This window comes from Lathyrus oleraceus, chromosome 6, assembly GCF_024323335.1.
Source record: "Lathyrus oleraceus cultivar Zhongwan6 chromosome 6, CAAS_Psat_ZW6_1.0, whole genome shotgun sequence".
NCBI classification, from domain to species: domain Eukaryota; kingdom Viridiplantae; phylum Streptophyta; class Magnoliopsida; order Fabales; family Fabaceae; genus Lathyrus; species Lathyrus oleraceus.
Window position 1 is genome coordinate 293,087,482 of NC_066584.1, and position 13,184 is coordinate 293,100,665.

Here is a 13,184-nt window from a genome sequence, read left to right on the forward strand (position 1 = left end):
CAGATTTTTGGGAAGTTTTTTCAGGTTGAGGGTTGGTTTCTTGAGGCATTGCGTAGGATCTGATGTTATTGCTAAACATTGGTTCAGTCTGTCTTCTACACGATAGTCGGACAATTCATCATTTTCTAATTTTGTTTCTTTTATGCATTCATCGATGATATCCATGAAGTAACATGTGTCTTCTATTGCAGGTGCTTTCAAAAATTTGGAAAGAATAAACTCAATTTTCTCTTCTCCTACTTCGAAAGTGAGTCGTCCTCGTTTTACGTCTATGATAGCACCGGCGGTTGCTAAGAAGGGTCTTCCCAATATAATAGGGGTAACTTCATCTTCTCTGATGTCCATAATTATAAAATCGGTGGGAATGTAGAATTGACCTATGCGCATGGGAACGTTTTCAAGAATTCCTACGGGATATCTGACGGAACGATCCGCTAATTGTACAGACATTTTGGTTGGTCTTAATTCTCCCATTTCAAGTTTATTGCATATGGACAAGGGCATAACACTGATACCGGCTCCTAAATCGCATAAAGCTTTATCTATGACAAATTTTCCTATGTGACAGGGTATAGAAAAACTACCAGGATCTTTAAGTTTAGGAGGCATATTCTGGATTATTACGCTACACTCAGCAGTGAGTGTAACGGTTTCGCTGTCTTCAAGTTTCCTTTTATTAGATAAAATTTCTTTTAAGAACTTAGCATATGAGGGCATCTGTGTAATAGCTTCTGTAAAAGGAATTGTGACGTTTAATTGTTTCAGTAGGTCAACAAATTTTTTAAATTGGCCCGCGTCTTTGGTTTTAATTAGCCTTTGAGGATAAGGGATAGGTGGTTTGTAAGGTGGCGGAGGTACATAAGGTTCTTTGTTTTCTACGGTTTCTTTATTACACTCTTCCTTTTCCTTAGGTCTACCTTCTTCCTCAGTTGACTTTTTAGAGTTTTGGTTCTCAATCCTTGGGTCAGACGGTCCTTCTACCTCTGTTCCACTTCTTAAAATAATTGCATGAGCGTGGCCTTTCGGATTAGGTTGGGGCTGTCCAGGAAAGGTACCAGTTGGGGCAGCAGTAGGCGCTTGTTGTTGAGCTACTTGCGAGATTTGTGTTTCCAGCATTTTGTTATGGGTAGCCAGGGCATCTACTTTACTTGCTAGTTGTTTTATCTGTTCGTTAGTGTGTACATTCTGGTTTAAGAACTCTTTATTGGTTTGTTGTTGAGAAGCTATGAAGTTCTCCATCATGATTTCCAAATTGAATTTCCTAGGAACGTTATTGTTAGGTGTAGATGGGGTCGGCTTTTGATATCCATGAGGTATAGTTGGGGCTTGACTAGGAGCTTGACCTGGTGCGTATAAAGCGTTGTTACTTTTATATGAAAAGTTAGGATGGTTCTTCCAGTTTGAGTTATAGGTATGCGAGTAAGGATTTCCTTGAGCGTAGTTCACCTGCTCTGTTTGAATTCCTGTTAGGAGTTGACAATCTGTAGGCATGTGACCTTGAATTCCACAGACTTCGCAATTTTGAGTTACGGCAACCACGGTGGCTGGAGGTGATACATTTAAACTTTCGATTTTCTGGGCAAGAGCATCCACTTTTGCATTAACATGATCAAGGCTACTTATCTCGTACATGCCCCCTTTTGTTTGAGGTTTCTCTACCATTGTTCGGTCGCTTCCCCACTGATAATGATTTTGGGCCATGCTCTCGATAAGTTGATAAGCGTCAGCATAAGGTTTATCCATAAGCGCACCACCGGCGGCGGCGTCTATTGTTAACCTTGTGTTGTACAAGAGACCATTGTAGAAGGTATGAGTTACTAACCAGTCCTCTAAACCGTGGTGTGGGCAAAGTCTCATCATGTCTTTGTATCTTTCCCATGCTTCGAAAAGAGACTCGTTATCTTTTTGCTTAAATTCATTTATCTGGGCTCTTAACATAGCTGTTTTGCTTGGAGGAAAATATCGGGCAAGAAAGACTTTCTTCAACTCATTCCATGTGGTGACTGAGTTGGAAGGAAGAGACTGAAGCCATCTTCTCGATTTATCTCTTAACGAGAAAGGAAAGAGACGAAGTCGAATTGCCTCTGAAGTGACACCATTAGCTTTAACAGTGTCAGCGTATTGGACAAATACGGATAAATGAAGGTTTGGATCCTCGATAGGATTTCCAGAAAATTGGTTCTGTTGCACTGCCTGCAACAGTGAAGGTTTAAGTTCGAAGTTTTTCGCTTCGATTGCGGGTGGAGCAATACTCGAATGTGGCTCATCTTGCGATGGAGCAGCGTAATCTCGAAGAGCTCGAGCTGTTTCTGCCATCGCTGGTAGCGTCGATGGAAGGAGATTTTTGAGATCAGGAATTTCGATTGGAGGAAGATTGTTTGTAGCACGATACTCCTGAATTCGTCATAATAATCGGAGATATCATTCAACGTTGTTGATTCGTAAGTAGTACGGTTCGCCTTGTGAGCGAGTGTGTGGTATACAAATCAACAAAAAAGAAGGAAAAATAAAAATTGCCTTAGTCTCTACAGCGTAACAGAAGAGTTACGATATCGACTAAATAAAAGTCCCCGGCAACGGCGCCAAAAACTTGATCGCGGCTTTGTGAGTCTATCGGGGTATTAACTGCAAGTGCACAGTCTAATCGCGTAGTTTTAAAAGATATCGATCCCACAGGGAATTAATGAATCGATATACCGTTTTTCTAGGGTTACTGCGTAAAGGTAAGGCTGATGATACTTTGATGATTAGGGGGAATAGTAAAACTAAATTTAGATCTAGATTAAATATCAAATAACACGGATATCGGTATGTAGTTCGTCGTAATTAGGGAATCAAATCTTCGTTGGTCTTTTTCTTAATTTAAAATAAGTCCTTTCAGCAGACACTATCAATTAAAAGTCTTTTTCTCAAACTCTCGCTCTGTTGAATTAGACTATGACTTTATATTAACGTACGCTCTCACTTGGTTCGTTAATTCTAAAATCACATTTTGAAAGTAATAGAATCTATAGAAACTCTTTTTAAGAAAACACTAACCGTTTAAACACCCTCGTCTCAAACTCTCGCTCTGTTGACTTAGATTATATGATTAAACTTAAATGCTTAACTCTCGTCCTCACATTTAACCTTTAAAAATAATTTTTGAAAATGATTAGGATTTAATTAACCTTAAAAATTGCTCTCGCCCTGATTTAAAGTTAATGTCCAATTTACACTGTCCAGTTAAAAGCTCAAACCGTCGTTCTATTGATTTTAACTTCTTTATGTCTTTTACTCTCGTACAAAAACTTTGGTATTAACTCTGTAAATTGAGACCAGAAAAAGAATGACTATATTTTGAAATAAATTTAAACCAACTCAGTTTTGATTCCTTTATTCCGCTTACTTTATATACCGATATATAAATTAATTAGCCGGACATGCTAAACACGCCTAAACAATAATCATGCATAAATACGGCCATATCAAATAGACAATATATATAAATAGCAGCACAGAGCATATGTAAATTAAAATAATAACTCAATTAATTAATGAACCTGGAAAATTACTAGAAATCTTGATTTTATTCCTAGCCTTGATGCTCGAACATTCCACCACAAGTCGGTTGGATTTGTTCTTCACAATTCTTGATCAGACAGGTAAATAAAAACAAGGAAATAAAATACTATGATCTAACGTAAGGTTAGATCCAGTAAAAATTACACAATAGTTTCCGGTGTAGAAACTATCGTGAGAAAATAAATTGAATGCTTAGTAAATTAAGCTAGCAAAGAAAAGTTAATAAAATGCTAAGAAAATAGAATGCTGGAAAATTAGAAAGCATGGAAAATATTGCACGGCGTCGAGAGACGTCAATTGGATCCTTTGAGGTCTATTTATATTCATCCATAAAGTAATCGTTTTCTCAAAAGTATCTTCAGTAGGGTTTCTAAAGCGTCAACGAGTCAAGAGGAAAAATAGGAGAGAACGTCCTTCTGTTACGCGTGTCAAAGCCAAAATATAGGAATGGGGGTGTGACGGCCGTCACACTATGTGTTACGGTCGTAACACTAGGTAAAGGGGCGTGACGCTCGGCACGTGAGTGTGGCGGTCGTCACAGCCATTTTGCTTGCCCCAAACGTGGGTTGGGCTTTGTGAGATGCTTTTCCTAGAAAATCCTCTTTTTGCACCCCTTTTTTTTCTTTTTCACCCATGCTTTAAATAATGACACCTGAAATAAATAAAAAGAAAATACCAAATAATATCGAATAATATAAAATAAATCGAATCAAATAACAATATAATTTAATTAAATCAAGTCCAAAAATGTGATATAGTTTCATGTTATCAGCCCTTGTTGCGATTCTTTTCTCTCGCCCTCATTGCGATCGAGACCTTCCCTTTCTCTTGCCCTAGTTGCAATTGAGACCCTTGTTCCCGTAGTTAGCTGAACTACGTTTTGCTCTGATTCTCATTCCAGATGAGATACGTAGGCATAAGACGCGACGTCTTAGCGAGCACACTTCTCCTTAACCCATAGGTAGCCGAGCTACGAAGACTCTGATTCTCATACTCAGATGAGATACGTAGACAGTGGATGCGACATCCTTGCGAGTCATTTTCATTTTATTTTGACCTTCTTTTAGTAAATAATACCTTAGACATACCTACACCCTATAGACTAGAACCACAAGAGTGGATCCCGTAGAGTACTACGGATGCGTAGGGGTGCTAATACCTTCCCTTTGCATAATCGACTCCCGAACCCAAGATTTGGTTGCGAGACCTTGTCTTTTCCTTCTCTTCAGGTTTTCTTCGATCGTTTCCTTTCCCTCCTTTAGGATAAATAACAAACGGTGGCGACTCTTCTATTTTCTTTTTCCTCGCCGGTTGTTTTTTTTTGCACCCGTTGCGACAATGACTATAAAGACAGTTGATGGGTACTCCACGAAGCATGATAAGGGACATGAGTGACCTAGGTGGAATTTGCCCATCCTGCGTAACAGGATAAATGTCTATGGGCCCAATATTGAACTGGACAAGGATGACACGGCCTATGCCTTGTGTTCAATATAGAAATAAGGGCAAAAGGGTAATTGTATACATAAGTATTATCACAAAAGGATTTGTCAGATCACATGACATTTTCGTGTCTTGGGTAGCAGTGATGTGTTGCTAGATACCGCTCACTGTTTATTATGTTAAATACATCATTTAATACAATTGCCAATGCTGCGAAAACCTATAAGGTCACACACAAAAGGATGGATTGATGAGGGATAGAGTAACTAAGGAATACCGTAATGTACGGCGCACTTAAGTGAATTGTAGAACATCGTAAGGTACGGTGTACTTAAGTAGAATACGAAATATGGTAAGGTACCACGCGCTTAAGTGATTTTGGCATATTATAAGATATGGGTCACATACACTTGAGTGAGTTTTGTAGCTTGCAGACCACACAAGTGGTTCTATAAATAGAACCCTTGTGTAGAAGCATTTGTGCAGTTGCAATCCGTTCGTGTGGACTGAGTAGAGGCGTTGTCATCATTCAACGTTCGTGATCGCTCCGTAGATCTCCATCAAAGGTTACAATCGCCACAAGAGGTAACGATTTTATCACTGATCATGCCCATTCGTAAGGATCACTAAAGGAGAAATTTTAAATTCCGCTGCGTTTTGGATCGCTCTTCTCCTTCAGTCATTACTAGGAATTACCTTCATTTTTCTACCCAGTCGCTGCTAGGGGAAGTAACCCCTTCTCTTTTACCAAGATTCTCATTCCTAGTAGAGTTTCTTCCCTCCGTCTTCTTGAAGTTTTAACATCAGAAGATGATCATATTGCATACATCGCATTGCAGGCATAATCATCATAACCATGCATAATCCCCATCAATTCAACTCATATCACTATTATCCCCCAACAGGGCAAATTTCTGATTACTCCTATTAGTATTTAATCCCCTCCTACCATGAATGTATTGGAATTCGTTGTTATCCATACCTTCAGGTCCGAGAAGATTAAAAAGGGGTAAATGTCATACCCTCAAATTTACCATACCCCACTTCACCTTCTTAAACCCTACTTTATGAGCATACATACCACACATGCCACCTCATATGCATTTATACTTAACAATCAATAATTATCCACAAATTCAAGGCATGGGATTCATTTGTGAAGATTTAAGACCCTTAGGCCATGTTAAGGTGTGCCCAAGCCACACTAACCCTAATCTCATCCTCAACCATCCCACAAAGCTTGGAGGATCCCTCAAGACATCTCATTTACTCCCCAAACCCAATTTGGTTGGTGAAACCCCCTTGAAGAAGCTTCAAGATTCATTTGGTCACCCAAGGACCAAACCCTAGTTCTTTACCCCCCTTTGGCTTGTAAAAGTCATGGTTCACCGTGTATTTTGGCCATGCCATTAAGAACCCCTCAAATCCAAAAAGTGTTCATGCCACATACCTTTTAAACATCTCAATTTGATCCTTGCATCTCAACCCTAATCCATCTGGCTTTGGTTCTTGACAAAACTTATGGCTCAAGAAACCCTAATTTAGGGATCCCTTGATCATTGATTTTGCCCAATTTTCACTATACAATCACCATACCATTCATTCCACATAATTTCATGCCCTTTACAATCAAAATCCATCATTTAAACATCCATTCAATCCATGTTAAAAGTAGTTGGTTTGTTCATGATTTTTCAACTTTAAATGCTTTGATCCACCCATCAACTTAAACTAAAATCATTCCACAAAGATCCAAATCTTATTTCCCATCATGGTATGATCATATGAACTCAGAGCATTCACTATTTTGTCTTATAAATCAAGAAATCACAAAATCCCATTTTTAGGTCATGTAGGTTGGTTGCATTTTGGCAAGAATGGCCTATGGGAAGTTCCAAAGACCATAACTTTCTCATCTCACAAGATTTTTAAATTCCACTTCAAAAAAAATGTCCTAAATAACTTCCTCTCCAACTTTGTTTCAAGGTATAAGACCTAATTCATTGAGGAAGGGCTTCAATTTTTCCATTGGCCAAGCTGGTCAACATGCCCACCATACCCTAAAATCATGTCAAGACCACTACTTTAGCACATTGCCATTTCTAAACCATAAACCCTTTTGACCTAGTTCTTTTTGCATTCAATCAAGGCCATTGCAAGGAATATATGGCACAAGTTTGAGACAAAATGCACGATCCAATTTCATTTGGCCTTGGTTCAAATATTGGTGACCACCCTGATGCACAAACCAGACCACAACCAGTCAGAATTTGCAAATGGATTCACCAAGTCACCAAATCAATCCAATATGATCCCAATGGTCCCCCAAGCATATTGCATATATTATTATGGTGTAGCAGAAAGTCAAGTTGGATGTTAAAACTCATCACATTGTAAAACCCGGGCCCATGTGCAAAATTCAGATTTTCCCCAAAATGGCAAAAAGCAAAATCTATAGCATGCCATCCATTTGCCTTTTCCTGTTCCAAATCGATGCTAAGGACCAAGACAAAGTAGTCTGAGGTGCAAGCAAGCTCAGACAATAACCACACTTGTCCCTCATGGTCCAACCTCAAGCATGCTTCGAGCCACCCAACAATCTAAAGTAAACCTCTAGTTATTTCCCTCCAAACCATCCACACACCTTCCCTATAAATAGGTGAAGATGTCCCCTTCATTTTGCACGCTGAAAAACCCCCCAAACCTATTTGCTAATCTGAGTTGAACCTCCAAGAACAGAGAATCATATTTTCATTTCCAGAGCATTTCAATCCCAAATAACCACCCAGAAACTTTCACTCAAGCTTTCACAAGCCTAACTCATCCTCCTCGAGTCTCATCTGAGCTGAGCTCAATCGTCGAAATACCTCTCTGAATTTTTTTTTATCAGGTAGTTCCCTAGTTACCTTCACCCCCATTATCCAAGCAAGTTCCTAATCACCTTGAAATGTTCTTCTGATTATTAACCCTAAGTTTCCAGTTTGATTACTCCATATTTAGAATTTAATTTTTAAATTAGGTTAACTGTGTTCATCTGGTTCATGGTGAAATACTCCACACTCAGAGCCAATCAATGGCTCATGAGTGTGGAGGGTGATTTTTTTTTATCATACAAGCTATCTCCATGCTTGAATCTGATTGAAAACACATATTTTTGAACTTTGATTTTCAAAGGTTGGAGGTTGAAGATGACAGTTGGCGCGCGCGTTTGAATTCAAAAATAATGGTTGTCACATTTTGATTGTTTGTTTAGCGCGTGCCTCTCATTTTGACTTTGTTTTTAATATTTATTTTCCATACGCGTTTTGTTGACACAACTGGGCCATTGGCCCAGTGGAGGAGGTGGTTGATCCCCCCATGACACCAAGGTCAAGGGTTCAACCCCCAGCGTGTGCAATCCTTTATTTTATTTTCCATTTTATTTGTTTTTATTTATTTATTTTACCATTTTATTCCTTTTTTCAGTTTATTTTGTACCCTCATTATTTTTATTATTCTAAAAAAATGTTCAACATAGACCCATGTTATTTTTGTCTCTAGTATTTAATTTTGTCTTATTTCAAGTCATTTGGATATTTTTTTAAGGGACTTATAGGGTCTTGAACCTTAGGGCCAATGAAATCTACTTTTTTTCATGATGTTGGCTTGGTTAAGGTTGATTCAACCTTCCTTGTTTCGAATCTACTAATGGATGATCAAGTATTCATCCACGGTACTTTGAATCATGGATAGGTTACTCCTATACCAATCAACTTGGGTCATCGGACATGTAGATGAGGCCTTGCATTTGTTAACTTGTGGATTCATATGGTACATTGTCTTTTCTTTATATTAACCCACTAACCTCTTTATACTTACTTGCTTATATCATATACTAACTCTTATTACCTTATTAATATTATGCTTTGATCTTATACTTGTTAACTTAACAACTTAATTAATCATTAACTTTCAACCTTGGGTTTGTTATAGTCTTTTTTTTGTCAATCTATTGATAGATGGACTTGGGGTTGAATAACTTTCATTGTTACAAATCTATGGTAAGTTGATTCATTAATCATCTTCCATACTTTGCATCAGTGATAAACTATCTCTTGATGCGCCATATTTTGAATCTATTGACTTAGGATAGATAATCCTCAAGTGTTGTCTCATTTGTTCATAATACCAATCTAACCTAACTTTACTAACTTTTGATTATCACTAGCCTTTTGTTATTGTTATTATAATTTATTATATTCAATATTATTTACTTTTATGTCATTTACATTTAAGTTTTCATTATCATATTCATTCTATAAACTTCATCATCCATACTTTATCATTTGTCTTTACTTCATTGTTATCATTATATTTAAAAACAACAAAAACATGATAAAATTATAAGACCAAAAACAATCCATTTCCCTTAATCAATTTGGACTTAGAGGATCTCATCCTAGGACCTTTGCTTGGAGACCTTTTCCATTACCTTTGTGATACTCTGTTAACCTTGGATTTCATCTGTAACCTACATTTCTGTTGTAAGAATGGCATCATGGCACCATCTTAGGTGGACATGTTTGTAAGACCATTATCCTTTGTTTATCTTAGGTCACTTTTGCACACACAAGGCTTTCTCTTGGGCTACCTTACAATGAGACCCTTTATTTTCTTGTTGGTTACTTTACATACATGTTGCATTACCCAAAAATGTCTCTAGAATTCATAGATGCATCTCCTGACGCACCTATTTCCCACAAAATTGAATGCAAACAACTGAGTCATCCCTGTTATACTTAATTTTAGTTTAGAGTTACATCTCTGAAAGTGTATTGGGGTTAATTCAGAGATACATATCTGAAAATGGCCTTGATACTTCAAATCGGGAATAGAGACAATATGAGGAAGATCTAGAAACAAAAACAACTTGACATTAAATTAAAACACTCAACATTACATAGATACTTGTTAACATAAATTTAAAATTACATATCGTTATAAATGGGTAGTTCAATACGTTGCAACATATTGATAATATCGTCGGTGGATCATGCAATCTTTGCATCCATTTTAATCGGACCCTTTGATATGTAACGTTAAAATATACTCCACATGACCTTTAAATTTCCATCCGTCTTCAGTTCACATCTAGTGAACTATATTTTCCCTTAGCTATCAAATGAGGGTGAACAATACTCGAGCTTGACACCTCTCTAATTTCTGGATATCGTAGGAGAGTATTCAATTTGGTTTTTAGATAGACGAGAAGTATGTCCTCGCATATCCGAAATGGAAGTGGGGGTTTTGAGAAATTGAAATACACAAACGCAAGATAAGGATAAGTAGTCAGTCTCTAATCATTGTGTGTTTTGTAGATAATATGGAATTAAAGAGACCTTATTTATACAAGTTTTAGGTCACTTTGGACCTTAGAAAACTTATCCTGTCGTAAGGGATCTTTTAGGATATGCATCTTCGGATAAACTCTATTTTTTTTTTGCAAAAAATGGTGTTTATGGATATGCACATATGTAAATTACCTTGTTGTGTTTTTTTTAATTTATTGTGGAATTTATCCAGATATGCATATCCTGAATAACCCTTAACCAGAACCACATCAAAAATTGTGTAAACAAAAACTTAAAATGTAAACCAAAACAGTCAACATTTACACCATCATTGATGAATATATATTACTTATGTATTAAATTGTATCAATATTTCCAAAATTAACGACAATACATTCAAAAAAAGTGTAAAAGATTACAATCTAAAATGTATTAAAAGATGCAACACTGTAAAAATCTACTATTGGTTCCTCCTTTGACTTTTCCTTATTTGATTCTCTTTCAATCTCACTCAATTTGGTGAACTCTTCCATCTACTTAGCATAGGACACTCCAATGATGTACTTAGTATAAGACACCCCGATTTCAAATGAACCTCAATAAAATGTAGCTATTTTGAAAGTCACCTGATACACATGATGCGTCCGGATGGATCTTGAGTTGGGCCACTCTGAAGTAGAAAAAATGTCTTCAAGAAATCATATCTTGTCAAGATCCATGCACACCTTGTTATATGCACTTGCTATAAGATGGCTCATTTTAGGGAAGCGTATCCATTTTGACTAGTATTTGACCGCTAACAAAAGGAATAAGAGCATCGTGAATTGCATCAAAATGTTCTTTTTCCCCTTATAGCGATGTGTAGAACTCTGTATGTGACATCAACTCTTTCAAAAGTTGTTGGAGGATAAGAAAGTGATTCTCTTCTCTTCTACCGAGCAAGTCGGATACGGCCTGATAACCGCAATTACTATCACCCTTAAAATTTACAATCTGCTCAATGTGTTTGTTCATACAAAGTGGCATTTCTTCAATGTAGATTATTTTCGGCATCAACGGTGAAATAGGTGGTTTGCTAATGCGAGCACCCTTCTAAGCACTTTTTTGAGATTTTGGAGTTGAAGAATTCGGGAAATGTGAATCAACATGTTCAAAATATGAAGGATATCATTTCATTGAATTTTCATCTTGTGTCGATTTGACCTTTTTAGGAACATCTTTGGTTTTAACCGGTTTCGAAGGAGGTTTCAAATATGTGGTTTCTGGATAAGCAATCTTCCTCAGTGCTCTTTGATGTGCGATTTCATGGTTTCATATGCTTTATAAAATCTATCTTGTATTATTTCCCACTCGATCATGATAGTTATACTTGCTTTACCATCCTTCATCACACCATCGTCATCAAACCGGAGCCTTTTCCAGTGACTGTAGACTTCATTCATACATATCAAGGGCATCAGGCTTCATCTTTTTTGAAATGATACAAGCACATGGAAGATCGTAAGTCTTTCTAAGTGTACATCCATACTTTGAACTATCTAAACTTATCTTCTCTACTCGTTTAGCTTCGTGAAATATGAAATTCAATCCTGCATGAGACACGTAGTCAACCAAGTCTGAATAGAGAGTGTTGTGTTTGAATCGGTGTTCTAGCACGGTAATGCTCCGACCAAAATTTATTTTTATTTCATTATGTTGGTTTTGGAGCATTTGGTTCAAGGTATCCTGCTCTCTACAAAAATCACCCTTACTATCACCCAACCATTTCTTCAGTGTCGAATGTGCAAATTTGACTATGTTAGTTGTTATATTTCCAAGGTGTCTATGTAAAGTGTAGGATGTAGGAAACACCTTTGCAACTGAATTCATCAGTGCGGTGTCTCGACCAGTGACAATTACATTCGGCATGTTTTCTTGGTTCTTCAACAAATTCTTGCACATTTCCGATGCCCATGTAACGTTAACCTCTTTTTCGGATTCTAAAAACACAAATCCCACTGAAAAAGTCTTCTCCATAGAAGTAACACCAACAATTTCCAGAAGTGGAAGCCTATACTTGTTGGTCTTATATGTTGAATCAATTACGAGGACAGTGAGAAATGTGTTGAACAATTTGATACTTTCGGGATGAGCCCAAAATGTGTCACGAACAATGATTTTATCCTCACAAACTTTGTACCTAGAAACATAGCGGTTATTATACAAAAGCTTCAAAAGTTGTTGCATTTTGGATCTAGGACCTCTTATCGCCATGTTATTTCGATAACACGCATTGTATACCTGCTTGATATTTGAAACACTTTAGGTTTCTCCATTTCAAATCTGCAAGTATATTTTTCGACGCCACCCTATTAAATACATGTCTGAAACAATTTCCTTCTCTTTCGATTTAAGGCGACAAACGATGGAAAGAACGACTAACTCGGTTTGTAAAACATGATTATGTATACAAGAATCTCATTAAATTTTCATATATCTCTCACCTTACAGCAGAGACGGACCTAAAGCAAGGGGTCGGGGCTGCTGCCCCCACTAAAAATCCAATTATTATTAAATATTATATGCATATCATAATAAAAGATATCATAATAAAATGGCCAATCATTATGAAGTGTTATATACATAATACCATAATTAAAGATTAAAGTGAGGGACATTCATACAGGAGAGATAAACATGAATTATGTATATTCAATGTAACTTTAAATTTCAATATTTTATAACATGATATAATCATAAAACAAATATATATCATAAATAATTGGGTAAGATTTTAGAGATTAATTAATAAATAAATGTTGCTAAAAACTTCAAGTATATTAATATGTTATTATATTATGTTTTTTT

At 36.8% G+C, this 13,184-nt stretch overlaps 1 protein-coding gene and 1 pseudogene across 1 annotated transcript; one reads left to right on the plus strand and one right to left on the minus strand.

The window, feature by feature from the left end:
* Window positions 1–1,831: 1,831 nt before the first annotated feature.
* On the plus strand, window positions 1,832–1,931 carry LOC127099272 (uncharacterized; annotated as a pseudogene).
* A 9,840-nt stretch (window positions 1,932–11,771) lies between these two features.
* LOC127095276 (uncharacterized) lies at window positions 11,772–12,590 on the minus strand. The gene has a single exon (XM_051033988.1). The coding sequence runs from the start codon at window positions 12,588–12,590 to the stop codon at window positions 11,772–11,774; it is 819 nt and encodes a 272-aa protein (XP_050889945.1).
* Between the last annotated feature and the right edge of the window lie 594 nt (window positions 12,591–13,184).